Raw genomic sequence first — 19,146 nt, 5'->3', positions numbered from 1 at the left:
TTTAAATTTTTTATTGTTGAAAAGAATTTTTTAATTTTTCATTTATACAACTTTGTGCTCAAAATGTAACGAATTTTACTGCAATGTTCAACTGGACGACAGAATGATTATCGTAATTGTAAGAATAATAATGCTAATTAGTAATTAAGAATAATAATTAATTATAGTAAGAATAATAATAATAATAATAATATAATAATAATAATAATAATAATAATAATAATATAATAATAATAATAATAATAATAATAATAATAATAATAATAATAATAATAATAATAATAATAATAATAATAATATAATAATAATAATAATAATAATAATAATAATAATAATAATAATAATAATAATAATAATAATAATAATAATATAATAATAATAATAATAATAATAATAATAATAATATAATAATAATAATAATAATAATAATAATAATAATAATAATAATAATAATAATAATATAATAATAATAATAATAATAATAATAAGCATAAGAATAAGAATAAGAATAAGAATAATGTGAATAAGAAGAAGAATAAGAATAATAAGAATAAAAATAATTAATAATAAGAATTAATAATATTTATTAATAGCAATTAATAATAATTAATCATAATTGTTAGTAATTAATCATTATTAATCATAATTAATAATAATTAATCACAATTAATAATAATTATTCATAACTATTATAATTGTAATTATTTAATAGTAATTATAATAACAACAATAATAAAATTGTAATAATTAAAGTTTAGCAGCAAGAATATACCGCATATAACAACGTTGTATGTACTTTTATTATACTGATTTGGTTTAAAATATATTTTTTTCTACTTTTTCATATAGTACATAATATTATGTATATATTTACAATAATTTTTCTCGTATACGATTTTTTTTTTTAATTGTAATGGGTAAAGATAAAATTTTTGAGCCCAATTGATAATTTCACAATTTTTTTTCTTGATTGTTGATTTTTTTCTAATATAATTTTTCTGAGAAAATCTTTCGTACAGTGTAAAAAAATTTATATAACAAAAATTTACTTTAAGGTTATTTTTTCCGTAATCGTACAAGCGAAAATCAACTTAAAGAGAAATAAAAGGTACAGACTATTTTTTACTTTGTACGACAGAGATATTTTTTTGGAAACTTAAATGTTTCACATATTTATTTCACTTATTTCTTATTATTTATTTATTTTTTTTGTTAAAAATGTGAACGGTCTTTTCCAGCGCATGCGACGAATCCTGATAGGACGGCTTCGTCGAAGAATTTTCATTATATTATTTTAAATTAAAAATATCACTATATAATTGGAGATTTTCAAATTCGCACACGACACTAGTGATCCTGGTTTTCTTTCAGGGGGGAGGAAGGAAGGGACACTCATCGCTGGTTTTTCACGTGTGATAATTCTCGTAAAATCCTTTATAAATATCAATTCAATGATTTCTTTTTTTTTTTTTTTATTATCCCCTGATAAAGGAACAAGACGGGACGACAATTATTATTATTTGAAGGTAACGGTATATATTGAGAAAGAAAGAAAAAATATTAAAAAATAAAATTTTATTTTAATCTATTTTCTTTTCTTATTTTTGAAAATTACTTTAAATTACTTTTTCTCTAAGATAATAATTATAAATTGGAAAAAAAAACTTCTCAGCCTTGGGGATTTGAACATCATTAAGAATTGCAGAGAGCGGACGACAGACGATAATTCCACGCGGCTACTATTTACTATACGAACGCGATAACTATAACTCCATAATTTCTAGTATATAAATTCTATTCGTTCTTCAAAGGCAGAAAAAAAATTTCTTTTTTTGTAAACGAATAAATTTCACAAAAATATAAACTTAGTTACAATTGAAAAAAAACAAAAATTTTACTTTTCATTAAATTCATTAATTTTTAGGGCTAAAAACTTTTTTTTCTCTTGACTAAATTAGAATATTTTATACTTCTCGCTACTAAGAATATTCATTTATCAAAGAGAATGAAAAAAATTACAAATTATTTCATTATTCTCTTATTCTTTGAGAGAAAAAAAACTATTCGTTTAAAAAAATCCAAGATATAAGAAAACTCGAGGTAAACTTAAAAGTAAAGTTCAAGAGTTTTTAAAAATGGTGTTACTTTGCAAAAATCCATCGAATAGAACTTTTTACTAAAAAGAGAAGGGGGGGGGGAGAAAGAAAGAGAGAAAGAGAAAGAAGAGACGACGGTCGATGATGTGGTTGGTCGACTATGGTGGCTTAAAAATAATGCTTATAAAAGTGGAAAAAGCTGTAAAGTGTACAAGTTGCATGTACGTCTGTACGAAAGCTGCGTCGTTAGCGGTAAGCGGATAAAAAGATCAAAAAAAAAAAAAAAAAAAACTGAAAAAGAAACATTTGCTTAAAGAAGACAAGAAATGGAGAAAATATCTTAACAAAATAGAAAGAGAAAGAAACATCAAGTAAAGAAAAAGAAATATCTGACAAAAAAAAATTAATAAAAGTTAAAAATAAAGATTCATGAAGATGAAGACTAGAAAGTGAAGATAAAAGCGAAGACTAAATTATTAATAGTAAGAATTTTTGGATAGACATAAAATATAAATTTCTAGCGGCACACGATTATTGTTAATACAAAGTGTTTTGCATGTTCTTTTTTTTTGTTTTTTTTTGTGTTTTTTTTTTGTTATCGTGTGTACTGTGATTATCGGCGACAGTAGCTATATGATTGCGCAGCGAGTTATCTCCCTTGTGAATACGAAAGCTTTTGACAGTGATAATTGGCATGGATGATATTGCATGTTGGCTTTACCACTTGTCGACCACAACCTCGCTCACTGCAACACAATACACACAATGATTGAATTAAACCTCCTCAGAATTATGCATTTACAAAACGCCATAATTACACTACAAATCTATAATATATATATATATATATATATATATATATATATATATATATATATATATATATATAATTATAAACCCTAACACCCAGGGATATCCCATAGGATGTCCTGAAAATATTTTAATTTCCAATGAAATTATAATATCCCATAGGATGCCCAAAGACACCCAGGGTTATCCCATAGGATGCACAAGTGCACCCAGAGATATTCCTAAAGATATTGTATAGGCACCCAGGAGTGTCCCATATGATATTCTGGAGATATTCTAATCTCAAAAAAAAATTATGATATCTCGTAGGATTCACAGAGACACCCAGGGATTTCCCATAGGATACACAGAGGCACCCAGAGATATTTATCAGGATATTTCATAGACACCCAGAAGTGTCCCATATGATATCCTGGAGATATTCTAATCTGCAAAAAAAATTATGATATCTCGTAGGATTCACAGAGACACCCAGGGATTTCCCATAGGATACACAGAGGCACCCAGAGATATTCATCAGGATATTTCATAGACACCCAGAAGTGTCCCATATGATATCCTCGAGATATTCTAATCTCCAGAAAAAATATGATATCCTGTAGGATTCATAGAGACACCCAGTGATTTCCCATAAGATACACAAATGCACCTAGAAATATTTATCAGGATATTGCATGGGCACCCAGGAATGTCCCATATGATATCCTGTAGGATGCACAGAGACACCCAGGAATATTGCACAGAATGTTCGAAAGACACCCAGAGATATCCCATAGAATGTCCCAAAAACACAGGCACATCTCGTAGGGTGTCCCAGAGACACCCAGGGGTTAAAGAAAACAACTCTGTTTCTCGATTGTAAGCTCTTTCGGTTGCCGATGCTTCGAAAATCCCTGGAATACTTATGGATGCTCCTCGGATATCAATTTTAACCACGATAAACAAAAGATCTAACGCAAAAATGCCGTCGTCTTCATTAGTCCCTGGGTGCTATTGTTTTCATTAAATATTTATAATAATATAATCAAAAATTAAAATTTTCAGTGAAAAACAATAGCACCCAGGGGTTGGAGAAAATGACGCTGTTACTTGCGTAAATTTTTTCGGTCGCCGGCTGTTCGTTAGACCCTGGGTGCTATTGTTTTCATTAAGCATTTTTAATAATATAATCAAAAATTAAAATTTTCAATGAAAAACAATAGCACCCAGGGGTTAGGGAAAACGACGCTGTTACTGCCGTAAATTTTTTCGGTCGCCAGCTGTTCGTTAGACCCTGGGTGCTATTGTTTTCATTAAATAATTATAATAATATAATCAAAAATTAAAATTTTCAGTGAAAAACGATAGCACCCAGGGATTAGGGAAAACGACGCTACTTTTCGTGTAATCCCTTTTGGTTGCCAGCTGTTTATTTACCTTCGTTGGTTCGAATACCCTGGGATACCTATGGGTGCTCCTCGGATATCCATTTGAACCGCTGCAACCTCAAGAACTAACGCGAGAAACGCCGTCGTATTCGTTAGTCCCTGGGTGCTATTGTTAAATATTTATAATAATATAATCAAAAATTAAAATTTTCAATGAAAAACAATAGCACCCAGGGGTTAGGAAAAACGACGCTGTTACTGGCGTAAATTTTTTCGGTCGCCGGCTGTTCGTTAGACCCTGGGTGCTATTGTTTTTCATTAAAATTTCATAATAAGACGATCCATAATTGAAAATTTCAAACAAAAACAATAGCACCCAGGGTCTAACAAAAACAACGCTGTTTCTCACGTAAGCCCTTTTGGTTGACGGCGTCGTTATAATAACGTCTCCTGGGTGCTATTGGTTTTCATTAAAAATTTCTAATAATAATAATTAAAATTTTTTTCTCATCTTATTTTTATCAATTTTTTAATGAAAAAGAATAGCACCCAGGGTTTTTTTTTCCTATTAGCAAAACTATGAAAATGAAAAATAATTTTTTTTTACTTAGCCCAGCAAGAAATAAATATTCAAACTTGTATTTATAGTCACGGGAAAAAATGTTCGAGATTATTTTTTTTTTTTTGAGAAAACAGTCCTCCCAAAAATCTCATTTTATGTATATTAATCATACAGAGTGGATTATTTTGGACATTACAATAAAATTGTAGTACAATATAATTAAGTGTAGAAGAAATTTGAAGCGTGGGAATACGTGAGATTGATAAAATTTCTTTCTGACACCGATTCACACACACTGTTTTTCATTTTTTTTTTTTCGTTCTTTGTTTTTGTTTTTGTTTTTTTTTTTTGTTTTATTAATAACATTATAACTATAGAAATACTATTTGAGTTGAACAGTTTTTCCGTCACCCTCGGCCCCCTTTTATCTTGGTCCTTGATCAGCGAGAGTCTTTGCTTGTATCACCATTTTGAAGTGTCCCTATATGTGCTAGTTTTTAATTGTATAGGCAAATGGAGAAAGGAAATTTTTGAGGTAAATTGAAAGGATTGTTTTTTTTTTTTTTAATTGTTTCTTTTCACTATTTGCCTATATTTACAATTTTATGGGACATAATTCAGTCTGGAAGGATATATATATAGTCATTGACGACAGAGGAGATTGTTTTTTGAGGGATTGGTTTTCGCAAATTGATTCGAACCATGTCTGCCACGTTGATTTTTTTTTTTTTTTTGGTGGTGTGACGTTGACGATATTTTATCTCCTGTGGTTGTAGGTGCCGAATCAAGAGTCGGCTTTGGAGTTTACTTCGTTGGCTTGACGGGTGGTGCAACTGTGAACATATGGTTTAAACTGGGTTATCTTGACTGGCCTATTTAACATTTCTCCTTCCTTTTGGCACTAAGCGAAAAGCTACTGGAATACTCTGCGTAAAATGGAGTATTATTTGCTCACGTTTGTGTTGGCTCGTTAGTTGCATAGCATGTCAGAGGGATTCGTAAATATATATATTTATGGAGTACCATAATTATTACAATTTAAGTATTGGAAAAGTTTATTAAAAAAAAAAAAAAAAAGTGTGAAAGTTGATTTTTGATTTTTGATGATTAGTACCCAAAAAGGTACAATAGTTTCAAAAAATAACAGACAATTTTTTACAATTAACCAGGGCTCGAACTAGGTCCGTAAATCCCATAAACGTCCGTAAATTTTCTTCAAGTCCGTAAAAGTCAATTTTTTTTTAAATTCCGTAAAATCCATAATTTGATAGAAAAAAGACGAAAAGTTTGTTATTTAAAAATTTATTGATAAAATTCTTTATGAGAAACCAATTTTCAGAACCATTCAATTATTTAATAAATTATTTTCTTATAGTTAAATAATTGAATTCTAGTAGAATTTTCAAATAAAAATTGATTTACAACTGAATTTCACTTAAAATTTTAGATTATAATTGAATATTAAATGCATTAGGTATAGCGTCCATTTTAAGAAATAATTGAATTTTAAAAATGTTTGATATTAAAATCTTTGAAAATTTTAATTTTTTATACTTTTAACTATCAATTCTGTAAAAGAATTAGTTTTTTTTGAAAAAGTTCATTTCAATTTTTCTAAAATTATTTAAAGTTTTTATTTTCTAATATATATTTAATTGAAGAATTTTCGAATAATTGAAATTTTATAAAATTTAATTGTAAATAAATGAATTTGAAAATTCTCAAAGAACTTTTTAAAAAATTATTAAAAAGAATGGATTTATTGAAGAATTTTAGTTAAAAAATACTTTTAAAAAAAACATTTAATTATGGAGAAATTACAAATTATTAATTGCAGAAATCCAATTATTTTTAAAAGTAATAAAATTCTTCGTATGTATATTCAAAATTTTTTAAAAATTCTCATCAAAATTTCAATTATCTTTAAAAATAATTAAATTCTTCTCCGAAATTCAAAAATTTTCATCATTTCAATGATTTTCATTATCTACTATTTTTATAAAATTCTCCAAAAGAATTCAATTATTTGAATAAAAAATTTAATAAAATTCTACACAAACTTTTAATTATTTTCAAAAAATAAAAATTTTACAGGAACTTCATTATTTACAAATTTTTTTCATAAATTTCTACGTAATCATTCAATTATTTTCATAAATAATAAAAAAAACTTCATAGGTTTTCAATTATTTTCATAAATAATAAAACTCATTGCAGAATTTCAATTACTTTTAATAAAATTTTCATTTTAATCGAATTCCTCGAAAAAATTATTAAAAATTTTATTAAAATTCGTCAAAAGAATTCAGTTATTTAAAAATTTATAAATAAAATTCTTTATGAGAATTCAATTTTAAGAAACATTTAATTATTCAATAAATTGTTATTTTTGTATTTAAATAATTAAATTTTAGTAGAATTTTCTTATAAATATTAATTTAAAAAGAAAATTTAGTGTAAATTTTAGATAATAATAATTGAATTTTAAAATCATTAGAACGTAAATTTTTAGAAATAATTGAATTTTGAAAAGCTTTCAGATTAAAATCTTTAAAAATTTGAATTTTCCATATTTTTAACTAAAAATTCTGTGGAATTAATTTTTCGTAAGAAACTTTAATTGCGAATTTTTTTTTAAATTATTTAAACTTTTTATTTTCTAATATATATTTAATTGAAAACTTTCCGAATAATTGAAATTTTGTAAAATTGAATTGTAAATAAATGAATTTGAAAATTCTCAAAGAACTTTTTCAGAAATTATTAACAATAATTGATTTATAGAAAATTTTAGTTAAAAACACTAAAAAAAATTTAATTTTGGAGAAATTACAAATTATTAATTGCAGAAAGTCAATTATTTTCAAGAGTAATAAAATTCTTCAGAGAAATTTTAAAATAATAAAAAAAAATTTTTTTCAATCATAAAATTCTTCTTAGAAATTCAATTATTTTCACAAATAATAAAACTTATCTCAGAATTTCAATTATTTTTCACAATTAAAAATTTTATTAAAATTCGTCAAAAGAAAATAATAATTGAATTGAAATGATGAAAATAATTTTGATGATGTTAGAGTAACAATATTCTTATATAATATTAAATAATGATTTTATCATTGGGCCATCTTTAATTATTATGAAACATGAAGAAATTATGAAGATATTTTCATGTTTTATTAGTTATGAAATTAATTTATTTTTGAAATATTTGAAATACTTTCACTGGCTTGAGCCCTGAGTTAATCAGAAATAAAATTTTGTAGAATTTATCATTCGAACTAAAATCAGAAAGATAAATTCTCCAGAGGATGAATCCTTTGAGGCTAAAGTTTGACTAGGAAACTTATTTGCTTCCTGATGATACTTAGACGGATATGGACCTTCTAAATCAAAGGACCGAACGGATATTTATTTTCAACACTTTAGACTGTCCTTAGGATGTTATTTTAACTCCTAAAGACATCCTGTTTTCTGAGAAGACAATTTCTAGATTCTAGAAATAGTTTGCGTTTGCCGTAAGGGCGATAATCGACCAGCCTAGCTCATGGACGCTCACCCTTATGGAAAACAATAAAATATTTTCATTTCAAAAACAAATTAGCAAAATTATTGGAAAAAGTAATTCGATCTTCAACTTTCACACTAGTCGTCAAGTAATCTAATATTATTACGAAAAAAATTAACAAAAACGAAAATTCAGTTTTTTGTCCAAAAAAAAAAATGAAATTTTATAACAATTTTCGAATATTCAATTTTCTCTTGCATAATTTTAACTAAGTCAACAAATTTTTTTTTTTTAGTTTTATTAAAATAAAAAGAAGAGGAATATTCAACATTCTACTTGTATCTTGACAAGAACACGGAAGCAACGAAAATTATGAGACCATCTGTTTTTGTGAGCTGCATAAATCCTACAAATTTTTGATAATATACAAAATGAAATGTTTTCCTTGATGGAGCACAAGTAACATTCAACTGGAAAATAAACTTTTATATGAATTTCCGGCGAAACAAATTGTACTATTTTACTCATTTTCATTCTATATTATTTTTTTCCCCCTTTTTTCATGAAATGAACAATTGGAATTTTCACGATAAATTTTTATATTATTGCATCTTCATACAATTTGTATTAATAAAAGTTGAAATTCAATTATTTTTGGATTTTAAATTTTTTAATTAAAATTTTTCATTCAATTTGTCGAAAAAAAACGGGATATATTTCACTTTTTTTTTTAACAAAATAAAAGAAGTTTCAGTCGATAAATTAAATTTTTAATTAAAATATATTCAATAATATTGTATTTATATAGAAAAATGTGGAAAAAATGAGAAAAATGTTTATATTCCTTTTTCAAATTTCATTCACTTATTTTCTGCGAAAAATGTTCCAAACCATTTGAATCGCATTAAATTATAAAGTTGAAAACGAGTAATTTTATATAAATTATTCTCATTTCCAAGCGAGTTGAGCGCATTTATCATTTTGAGTATAAATATATATATAAAGAGAATGACTAATTTTTAGTTGCAAAAGAAAATTGAAATTCTTCTCATAAATAAATAAATAAAAATATATAAAATTATAAACTTTCACAGTAAATGTATGTCTTTAAATTTTTTTTTTAACTTATAATATTTTTTGAGTTAATAAACAAATATAATATAAAATTGTAGAAATATTTTTTAAATAATGATTTTTGTAAATAATCATTGAAAATATTTCTAGAAGCATAAAAAATGTTGAGAAAATAACAAATTTGAAATATAGCAGAGCGCCAAAAATTAAACTTAATAGAAATAAATATACTTTACCTTTTTAAATCCAAAGTTACGACCTCGAAATCTTGCTTCCTTTTGGATGGAGTGGACTAACAGTTCAGCAGGCAGGAAATATAGCAAAGAAAAACGAAAAGCTACGATCGGGGTCAACTTTTGGATAATCTTGCCATTCGGGATTTTCATGTAATATATATATATATACTTATATATATATATATATATATATATATATATATATATATATATATATATATATATATATATATATATATATATATATATATATATATATACTCCACATATATTCAATTGATTTCAGAGATGTAAGTGCAAAAAATTCCCAACAAAGATAATATTTTTTGAAATTTTGAAAACCTGAAATAATTTTTTTTTATACCTAAAATTAAAATTTTTCTTTTCAAAATATTAAAAACTTTTTATTTTCAAATAATTTTTTTCTATTTTCCAATTCTTACATCTCTGTTCATGCATTATATTAAAAAAAAAAACAATAAGATTTCAGAAGAGAATAAAAAAACACATATATATAACTTATTGTAATAACATTCAAGAATTAAAAATTTTTGAAATATTTATAGTGAAAAAAAACATTTAAATTTGATTGAAGATGGCAAAGAATAACATTTTAAAATGTGACCCCTGATCTTTATAACATGATAATTAGCTGCGCAAAAATGTTATTATTATAATATAAAAAGTAAAACATTTTTTTTCTTTTTATTAATTAAATCAATAAATCGAAGCAAAAAAAAAAAAAAAAAAAAAAATGTAGAAATGTAAAATTAAAAATATTACAATTTCTACATTAAAAATTATTCGTCTGAAAGTACCAAATCCAGAATCTTTTATTTTTAAAGAAATATTAATAAAAAAAAGGAATTATAATAGACAATCTCTTTTTTATTAATTTCAATTTTACCTTAATCTCCAAAATCTTATTTATTAGATTAATTTTCAAATTTTTATTTTTTTCAATAAAAAAAAAAAACAGAACGGAAAAAGTAATTTGTATAAATTAAAGAGAAATTTAAAAAGTATAATTTTTCACCAGTTTCTTTTTCTTTTGATATCGATAACAAAAGATGAAAAAAAATTTTCTTTTCCTTTTTTTTAAATTCTACATGAGAGATTAGAAACTTTTAATCGTAATAAAAATTGATGAGACTGGATAAAGTAATTCCACACCTGAATAATTATATATCAAGGATAGATGGGAGAGCGCACGAAAGCAGAAAGGTTTTCCGCAATGGAAAGGAAATCAACTTTTTTATAATTCACATGAAAAAAAAAAAATTATTCCTTTCAAATATTTATTACTACGCTTACTGTTAATATTAATTAATTAAAATTATTGCATCATAAATAATACAAATTAATATTATTAAATAATATTATTTAATAATATTAATATTGATAATTAATAGTAGTAATTAATATTGATAATTAAAAATATTAATTAATATTATTATTTATTGCGTAATTGTAATTAATAATGTAAATTAACTCTATTATTTATTAACTAATACGAATTAAAATAGTAAATAATAATTAATTTCAACTTTAGATTGTAAGAGTCGAGGTAAGAGTACAAATATACAAAAGGGCTTGGTCCCGTTTATTAATAAATAATAATAATAATAATTAATTAACTTATTAATTTACTTCATAATAACAACCTAATTAATTCATTTAATTAATTATTATTAAAGGTTATTGTTATTATTGTTATTAATAATATTCATTAGTACTAAATTAGTAAATATTCACTAGAACTAATTAAATATTATTGAATAGTACTAATTAACTAATATTAATTAGTAATAATAATAAACTAGCAATTAGTTATTACTAATTACAATTAAAATTATCAATTAAATATATTATAAATAATAAAATACTAATTGAAAATTTAGTAATATTGAATAAATAATTAAAAATAACATTATCGATATTAATGAAGTAAATGAAAGAAAAATATTTTTTCACAGAATTATTCAAGTTGAAATATTGGAAAGAGCATGTAATGATGGATTATTTTTATATAAAAAGAGCCACGAACTTATTAGTAGGCCGATCATTTTGACTAAAAAAAAAGAGGCATTAGTAATACATTTTTTTTTCCTTTTTTTTTATTATTATAACAAGTAGGCAATGCACTAGAGGAATAATCCTTATACTTTCAACTTGTTATAATATTTTTCCAGTCAATCCTGGCATTCCATGATGTACATTAGAGATAAATAAGGCGATAAATAAACAAATCGTTACTAGTTTTTTTTTTGTTGTTGTTTGTTTGTTTGTTTGTTTGTTGTAAATTCGTCAAGCCACATTTTTTTGGACTCTTCAACGAATTTCGTAACAGTACATACCACATATTGTATATACACAATACAGATCGCATCATTTTAATCATATGATTTAATCGAAAGAGCCAATATTATGCATTAAAATTATTTTTTTTTTAAACTGCAGGTTCAATTTAATTAATTAATCAATCAAACTATTGAATTATATTAATTAATAATTAAACTAATTAACTAATCATTAATTAATTATTTAATTATTAATTAATTAAACTAATTAACTAATCATTAATTAATTATTTAATTATTAATTAATTAAATAATTATCCCTTGAACCTAGTCATTAATTAATTAATTTTCTTATTATCAATTAATTATAAGGAACAAATTGAATAGTTTAATTAATTAAATTATCTATTAATGATATAAAAATGATCAATTTTATAATATAATTAATCAAATAATTATCATTTGAATTAATTAATTTAATTGATTAAAAAAATTTAATTGTTTAAAAAATTTAATTAATTAACAAATACAATGAAATCGATTTGGACAGAATTTGATTAATAAAAGTGATCAAAAAATTCTGTTTTAATTTTTTTCTTTCTTTTCTTTTTTTTTTTTTTTTTTTTTTGAAAAAGAAGCAGTTTTGTTAAAGATTTCAGGTCTCTAAGTAAAATATTGCCCGATAAGAGGCAATTCGACTGTATCTTGTAATTAAAGATGCGTGCTCTGCATACAAAATTACAAATAATTAAATCGGGTATTAACGATCCCGTTGAGAGGTAAAAGGTCGTTGAATAAATTCAGATTTGACACCGGGCTCGGATCGTTTTGGAGCCACATTGGCATTTTGATAACGTTTACAGAAATTCTCTCTCTCTCTCTCTGACTTTCTCACACACTTTCATACAAATTCAGAAACAAACAAACAGATATACTCACACATTTACACTGTTGCACTTTTGTCAAATTCTATAATAATCATAATAACTAATACACATATATATAATATATATTTATATAATATATATATATATAAATATAAATCTACTTATATAATAAATAAATTTATATTTTTTTTATATTATATAAATAAATATTTTGAAATATGTAATTATATTTTTTTTATATCTATATATATTTATTTAATATGTATTATTAATAGGTACTTCCTAGACTCAAGAACGTACAATATGTGTCTGCTTTCGATCAAACACGTCTCATATATATAGCAATTAATTGAGCACAGTATATTTTAAACAAAAAAAAAAAAAAAAAATTTTTTTCAAATTTTTTTTCCTCAAACATTTTTTAACAATAAAAAAAAATTTTTAACCCTATTTTCTAAATTTTTCTATAAATCCCTCTTGGACGATCGGATTATTAAAAAAAAAAATTGTTTTGTAAAAAATGAAATTTCAAAAGAAACACCTACATTATTTAAAAATTTGTTTATAAAAAATTCTTATATAGGTTCTGGTATAAAATCACAATATTATTTATTATCTTCAGTACTGCTACCGAATTTACATGGTAGCTTCTCTAAAAAAAAATTATTTTTTTCCATCTTGATTTCTGATAAAATTTTTGAATTTAAAAAATCCCCCCTCCCCTAAAAATTATTTTTTTTATCTATTATTAATATTGTTTTTCTAAAGAACAACTTTATTGGTTTAAAAATTATTCGAAATAATCTTATTATCTATTTGGTTTATAAAAAAAACGGTGTTTTTTTCCCCCACAAAGAAAATTTTTATTCACGATAAAAAGAGCCATTCTCAAAATTTTAAATAAAAAAGTGTATTTTTTTTTAAATAAAACTTATTTTTCATTTAAAAAGGAGTGAAAAAAATTTAAAACCGAAATAAGAATAAAATAATAATAAGAATAAAATTAATTATATAGTGTGGAGAGAAAAGAAAAAGTGTCTCGACATTTTGGTGTCGCGTCAAGAATATCTCAAAATGTTTATAAAAATATTTTTCACCATGAGAATATAAAGTTATTAAATATTTGATATTTTTTAAATCTCTCCCGTCCAAGAGATTGGAAAGAAAAAAAAATAAATTTTTTTTTCTGTTGACGACAAACGGCAATGACACTTGAAAATTTGTCGAGTTTCCGTTTTTAAAAGAAAAGAAGAAAAAATACCATTCACTCTATAGTCTCTATATATAAGAAATATTCAGATTTTTGTTTCTAAAATTTTATTTTTTTCCCCCTAATTAAGTTGAATTCTCGGCCATACCAAAGTATCATGCCCTAATTATTTATATTTAATAACATTTTCTATATTTTTTAATTCTTAAAAAAAATTCTTATCTTTTTAATAATTCACTATCGATTTTTTTTTCTAAGGATTTTTTATACCGATCACTTGCCACGGTACTCAAGTCTCATTTCTTCACAAAAAAAAAAAAAAAAAAAAAAAAAAAAAAAAAAAAAAAAATTGTTAAATATTTACGAAAATTATAAGCTGCACACGTTTTATTGAATTTAAACTTTTAAACTTTCGGCCAATTGGCTTCATTTTGAATTCTGAAATTAGTGAAACTATTAGGCAATTTAATTTTCGAAATTCAATTCGAGCTGAGAATATGAGACATTTTGAGTTGCATACTCGTGCGAATGTGTCTTGTGTGGTCGACCCATTCCTCAAACCCCGTCATCAGTCTTGTTACATTTACTGGGGCTCAAAATTAGGTCACGCACCTTCGGAAGTTCAAAGTGAATTTACATGCTCGAGTTCTAATACATTTTCTGCATTACCAAGTCTAAAACGTCAGCGAATAAACAGTAATCCTCTTAACTGTAAATCCACACGTTTGAATTTCACTTTAATCGCAAGTCTCTCAACTTACAAGAATCATTTCTTATAGAAAAAAAATAATATTTAAAAATATTCAATTTATTTTCAATCAATAAGTTGAAATTTCCCTTTTTATCTACTTTGATTTTCTTTCTTCAATTTTCATTAAAAAAAAAAAAAAAAAAAAAAAAAAAAAAAAAAAAAAAAAATTTATGTAAATTAAAAAAAAGCAATTACCACTTTGGAAAAAATATTTTCTAAACTCTCGCTTTTTTTTGCAGTCAATATTTACGATTTTTTATCAAAGATTTCAGCAAGCAGAGCGCAAGTACTAAATTACTGCCTATTTTTTTTTTACTTTTTACAGTTTAAAAGACCTGTTCATTATATATAATTTCAAGCTATGAGACAGAAGGGAAAAAAAAGTATATATAGGAGTCAGAAGTAATTAAAAACGATTAAATAATTTAGCAAAAAAAAAAAAAAAAAATTTTAAAAGCAAAACGAAGAGAAGAAGGAATTTTCTTTTCATAAACTCATTTCTCTTCGTGTTCTATCAAACTTTTTCTGATAATTTTAACGGTTGAATTAAATTTAAAATTCTCCACTAATTTTTTCTTTTCACCGCACAATTATTTCATTTCCAACAATATTTTCCCAAAGACTTTTACTAATAATTAATTCTCTTTTTTTTTCGGAAAAAAAAAATTTCTGTTTCATTACTGCTTGTAAAAAATTTCATAAATCTTAAAATGAAAATAGAAAAAAAAACTTCTATTCAAAAAAAGTAAATTGTTTTAATTCTTCTCTTCACTCGCAGCATTTCTTTTGTCAGCACCTCGTAAACACGATCAAACTTCATTCACTAAAAACTCGTACCAAAAAAAATTAAATTTTGTTTAAAATCCATTCACTTATTTAAACACAAATATTCAATTCATTTACCGATTGTGTAACAAATTCAGATATTTAATAAAAATATTCATTATATTCAGATATTTAATTAAAAAAAAAAGAAAATATTTATAATTTAAAAAAAAAAATTTAATATCAAAACTAAAATTGCAATATGGAATTTTCAAAAATTGCCACAATGACTGGACAGTCAATTTATAAGAAAAAAAAATTTTAACGCAGTAAAATCCTATTATTCGAATTTTCTCCCTTTTCTTTTAATTTCTACTGATTTAAATATAATTATTTATATTTATAGTAATGAGAAAAATATTTAGACAACATTGAATAATTAAAAGTTGAATTCTAAAAAAAAAAAAAAATTTGTAAAAAGTTTTTAACAAATTTTTCTCTCCACTCAAATTATTTATCCGAGCGGAGAAAATTCAGAAAATTCTCATTAAATAATTTTTTTTATTATAAATTGACATAGAAATTATTTAGAAAGAAAAATCTTTACTTGACACGCATAAATATTTTACCAAATTTCCATTTAATTGATTGAAATAAAAATTATTTGATTTAAAAGTAAATATTTATTTAATCGGTTTTTTTTTTAATTAAATAAATATTGTTCCAGTCTAAATTCGTAAATATTCGATTTAAATACATAAAAATTCAAATTTAATTTAAGTAAATATTTAAATTTATTTAGTAAAGTTTATTATAATAAATTTTATTTGAAAAAAAAATTTTAGTTAGTAAATATATTAAAATTGTCAATATTGAAAATTTGGCGAAAAATTTTTCTTGCGTTCTAATCGATTTTTCTTTTATTGCAAAATAATGTCCCAAAAAAAGAAGGATAATTTTTCTTTTCTTTTTTTTTTTGCAATTTTTCCCAGCGATAGAAAGCGAGAGACGCATTATGATCAAAAGATAAACATGCATAAATTTTCGAAATAGAGGAAGACATGCAGGTTTTTTTTTCTCTTTGTTTTTGGACAAGCTTAGAGCACATTAATTCCAAAGTTGATGCACAATCTTTGATGTGTCGCAAGCAAATGAAATATTTGACATTGTATTTTACGATTTTTTTTTTTTTTACTTTTATTATTAAAAAGAAAGGAAAAAGTGCATCGAAAGTCTATTTAATGGATTACGAGTATAAAGCCATTGCGAAAAGAGTTCATAAAAGAGAATCAATGAGAAATTACTTTCAAATAAATAATTTAATTTTGACAGAATTTTGATTATTTAAAAATTTTTGAAGGCTGAAATTAAAAAGCTGATAAATTACAGGACTTAATTAGCAATAAAGCTAATTAGCAAAATTTTTATACAAAGCAAAACAATTTTATTTTTCCATCAACGATTTTGCCAAAATGAAAAAATTGGTTCACGGCGAAGAAACTTCTCAACGGCTTTCGTTTAACATTATGTACAACATTGTTATCGCTACTTTGTTATGTACAATTAAATATTAATAGAAAAACTCTTTCTTATTTTCTAGGAAAAAAAAAATCGTATAAATAGATGTTTCGAGTCGTTTCTCACTAATAATTATAATAATAATAATTATTATTTATTATTACATATATAAGCTAGCGTAACGTGTTTTACTTTCTCGACAAAATTGTAATATTATATAAGATAAGTGCAAAACGACATTAGAATAAATGATTCGTAACATCTTACTACACTTTTTTTTCTTTCTAATATAGATATAATCAAGGCCAACTGATGCAGAGGAGCAGGCAGTTGGAAACATTTATTTTGTGTTTATATAAGACACGATCACCGTACATTTGATATATATATATAATAAATTGGCTGAAAATCGATGGATGGAACATGCAATTAGTCAGTGTTTGTTTAAATTCGCTTTTTTTGGAAAATTCTCCATAAATACAAAAAGCGTCTTTTATTCAATTCAACTCATACTCACAATCCCCAAAACACAAAAAAAATATAAATATAGGTATATTCGTCAAATAATCAATAAAAATTTTTTTGATTTCTTTCTTGATTTCCTTTTTTTTTTGTACAAGTCTACAAATTTCAAAAAATTAAAGAAATTTTTATTATTTTGAATTTTTTGAAGAAAAATCCCTCTAATTTAGTCCAATAATTTGAACTCTCGAAATTGTAAAGAATGAAGATTAAAAAATTGCATTCTTTTAAAAATTGTTTTTAAAAATTGTTTTTAAAAATTGTTTCAAATTTATTATGATTGTGAAGTATGAGTGAAGCGAGAGAAAATTGTGCAGTGAATGAACATCGTTTTCGTTTACCTTCTGCCCAAAAAAGTGTTCATGAAAAGAGCGGCCTAGAAAATAAGCAAAGCGTGTGAAAAAAAAAACTATTTGGCGCATAACCGTCGAGAATTATTGTCTAGAACGGAATAATGCTAATTTGTTAGTAATGCTTTTCTATTTCTTTTTTAAAAAAGGCACTCGTATTAACATTCTATCATTTTTTTTTCAAAAATTTACTATAGAAATAACTCAAAAATTGAGTTAACGGCGACGTCTGTCGGGGTACGATGCGAAGGGCGACCTCAATCATGGTGGACGTTCTTTGCACTGACTAACACCATGCTTTATAACGGTCAAATCGGTTAAAAATCTCAGACTTAGACACACTTTATTAATTCATTTTAGGCTCTGTTTGATGTTTTTTTTGTGTTTTTTTTTGTTTTGCTTTTTCTTTCGCTCTCCAAGCGCAAATCGGAGAGGAAAATTTCTTTTTTAGTTAAATGCAACTGCAAGTCCAAGATGGATGCCCTTCCTTAGGAAAAGCATCCTTCATTAAACTAGTATTAGAATGATAATTTCGTGGATGATCTAGATGGGGCAAACAATTAACAGTCCAAAAAACACGGCCCACATTAGAACGATCCAATGGACGGTGTAAATTGGATTCTCACCGTCTGCGATCTTTCTGGCAACGAATTTAAGTGTTTCATCGAGAAGCACCACCGGTATTGAGAATTTCATTACTGTTATCCATTCCTCTACGGTCAATGGCGTCACTTGGAATACGGACTGAAATAAAAATGTTTTTTTTTTCATGAAATGGATATTGTAAGAATTTGTGAAGAGGAAAAATAAAAGAAAATACTAACCGAGAGAACGTCGATGTATAGAATGACAAAGTGGAGTGTAAATGAAAGTGCCATCGAAGCGATGAGCCATAAATTAGACCACGGTGGCATCGTGATGAGTGACTGATTTTCAGACAAGCTGGAAGATTAATGAAATTAGTAAAATTAAATTTAATATAATTAATAATTAATTAATTAATTAATAATTTTTAATTTTCTTTTTTTTAATACCTGTTCATCGCGTTCAACATTTCAATTGTAACGAGAACGGAGAGAGCCATCGTCATAGGATGAGGATCGTGGAACACTTTGCAATTGACGCCCTTGAATTCTTCTCCTCCTCCAATGCAGGCTAAATGATGGGTCTAGAAAAGAAAATTTCCAAAT

The 19,146-nt window shown here is 24.5% G+C and overlaps 1 protein-coding gene across 5 annotated transcripts in view; it reads right to left on the bottom strand.

Annotated features, from left to right (window-relative positions):
* Nucleotides 1–993: 993 nt before the first annotated feature.
* The window catches only part of LOC122505805 (calcium-transporting ATPase sarcoplasmic/endoplasmic reticulum type), a 54,808-nt gene continuing 36,655 nt past the window's right edge, over nucleotides 994–19,146 (bottom strand). For 4 of the 5 annotated variants that reach the window (XM_043617648.1, XM_043617649.1, XM_043617647.1 and 1 more), the window contains exons 11-13: nucleotides 18,991–19,124; nucleotides 18,781–18,898; nucleotides 16,988–18,700 (exon numbers count right to left, since the gene is read on the bottom strand). In XM_043617648.1, the coding sequence (XP_043473583.1) occupies nucleotides 18,500–18,700; nucleotides 18,781–18,898; nucleotides 18,991–19,124 (453 nt within the window). In that variant the 3' untranslated portion in view covers nucleotides 16,988–18,499. Of the gene's footprint in view, nucleotides 5,669–16,987; nucleotides 18,701–18,780; nucleotides 18,899–18,990; nucleotides 19,125–19,146 lie in introns of those variants that run through there. The other variant, XM_043617651.1, reaches the window with a different exon arrangement.

Source organism: Leptopilina heterotoma, unplaced genomic scaffold (assembly GCF_015476425.1).
Source record: "Leptopilina heterotoma isolate Lh14 unplaced genomic scaffold, ASM1547642v1 Lhet_369, whole genome shotgun sequence".
NCBI lineage: Eukaryota > Metazoa > Arthropoda > Insecta > Hymenoptera > Figitidae > Leptopilina > Leptopilina heterotoma.
This window is presented reverse-complemented; position numbering and strand designations above follow the sequence as displayed.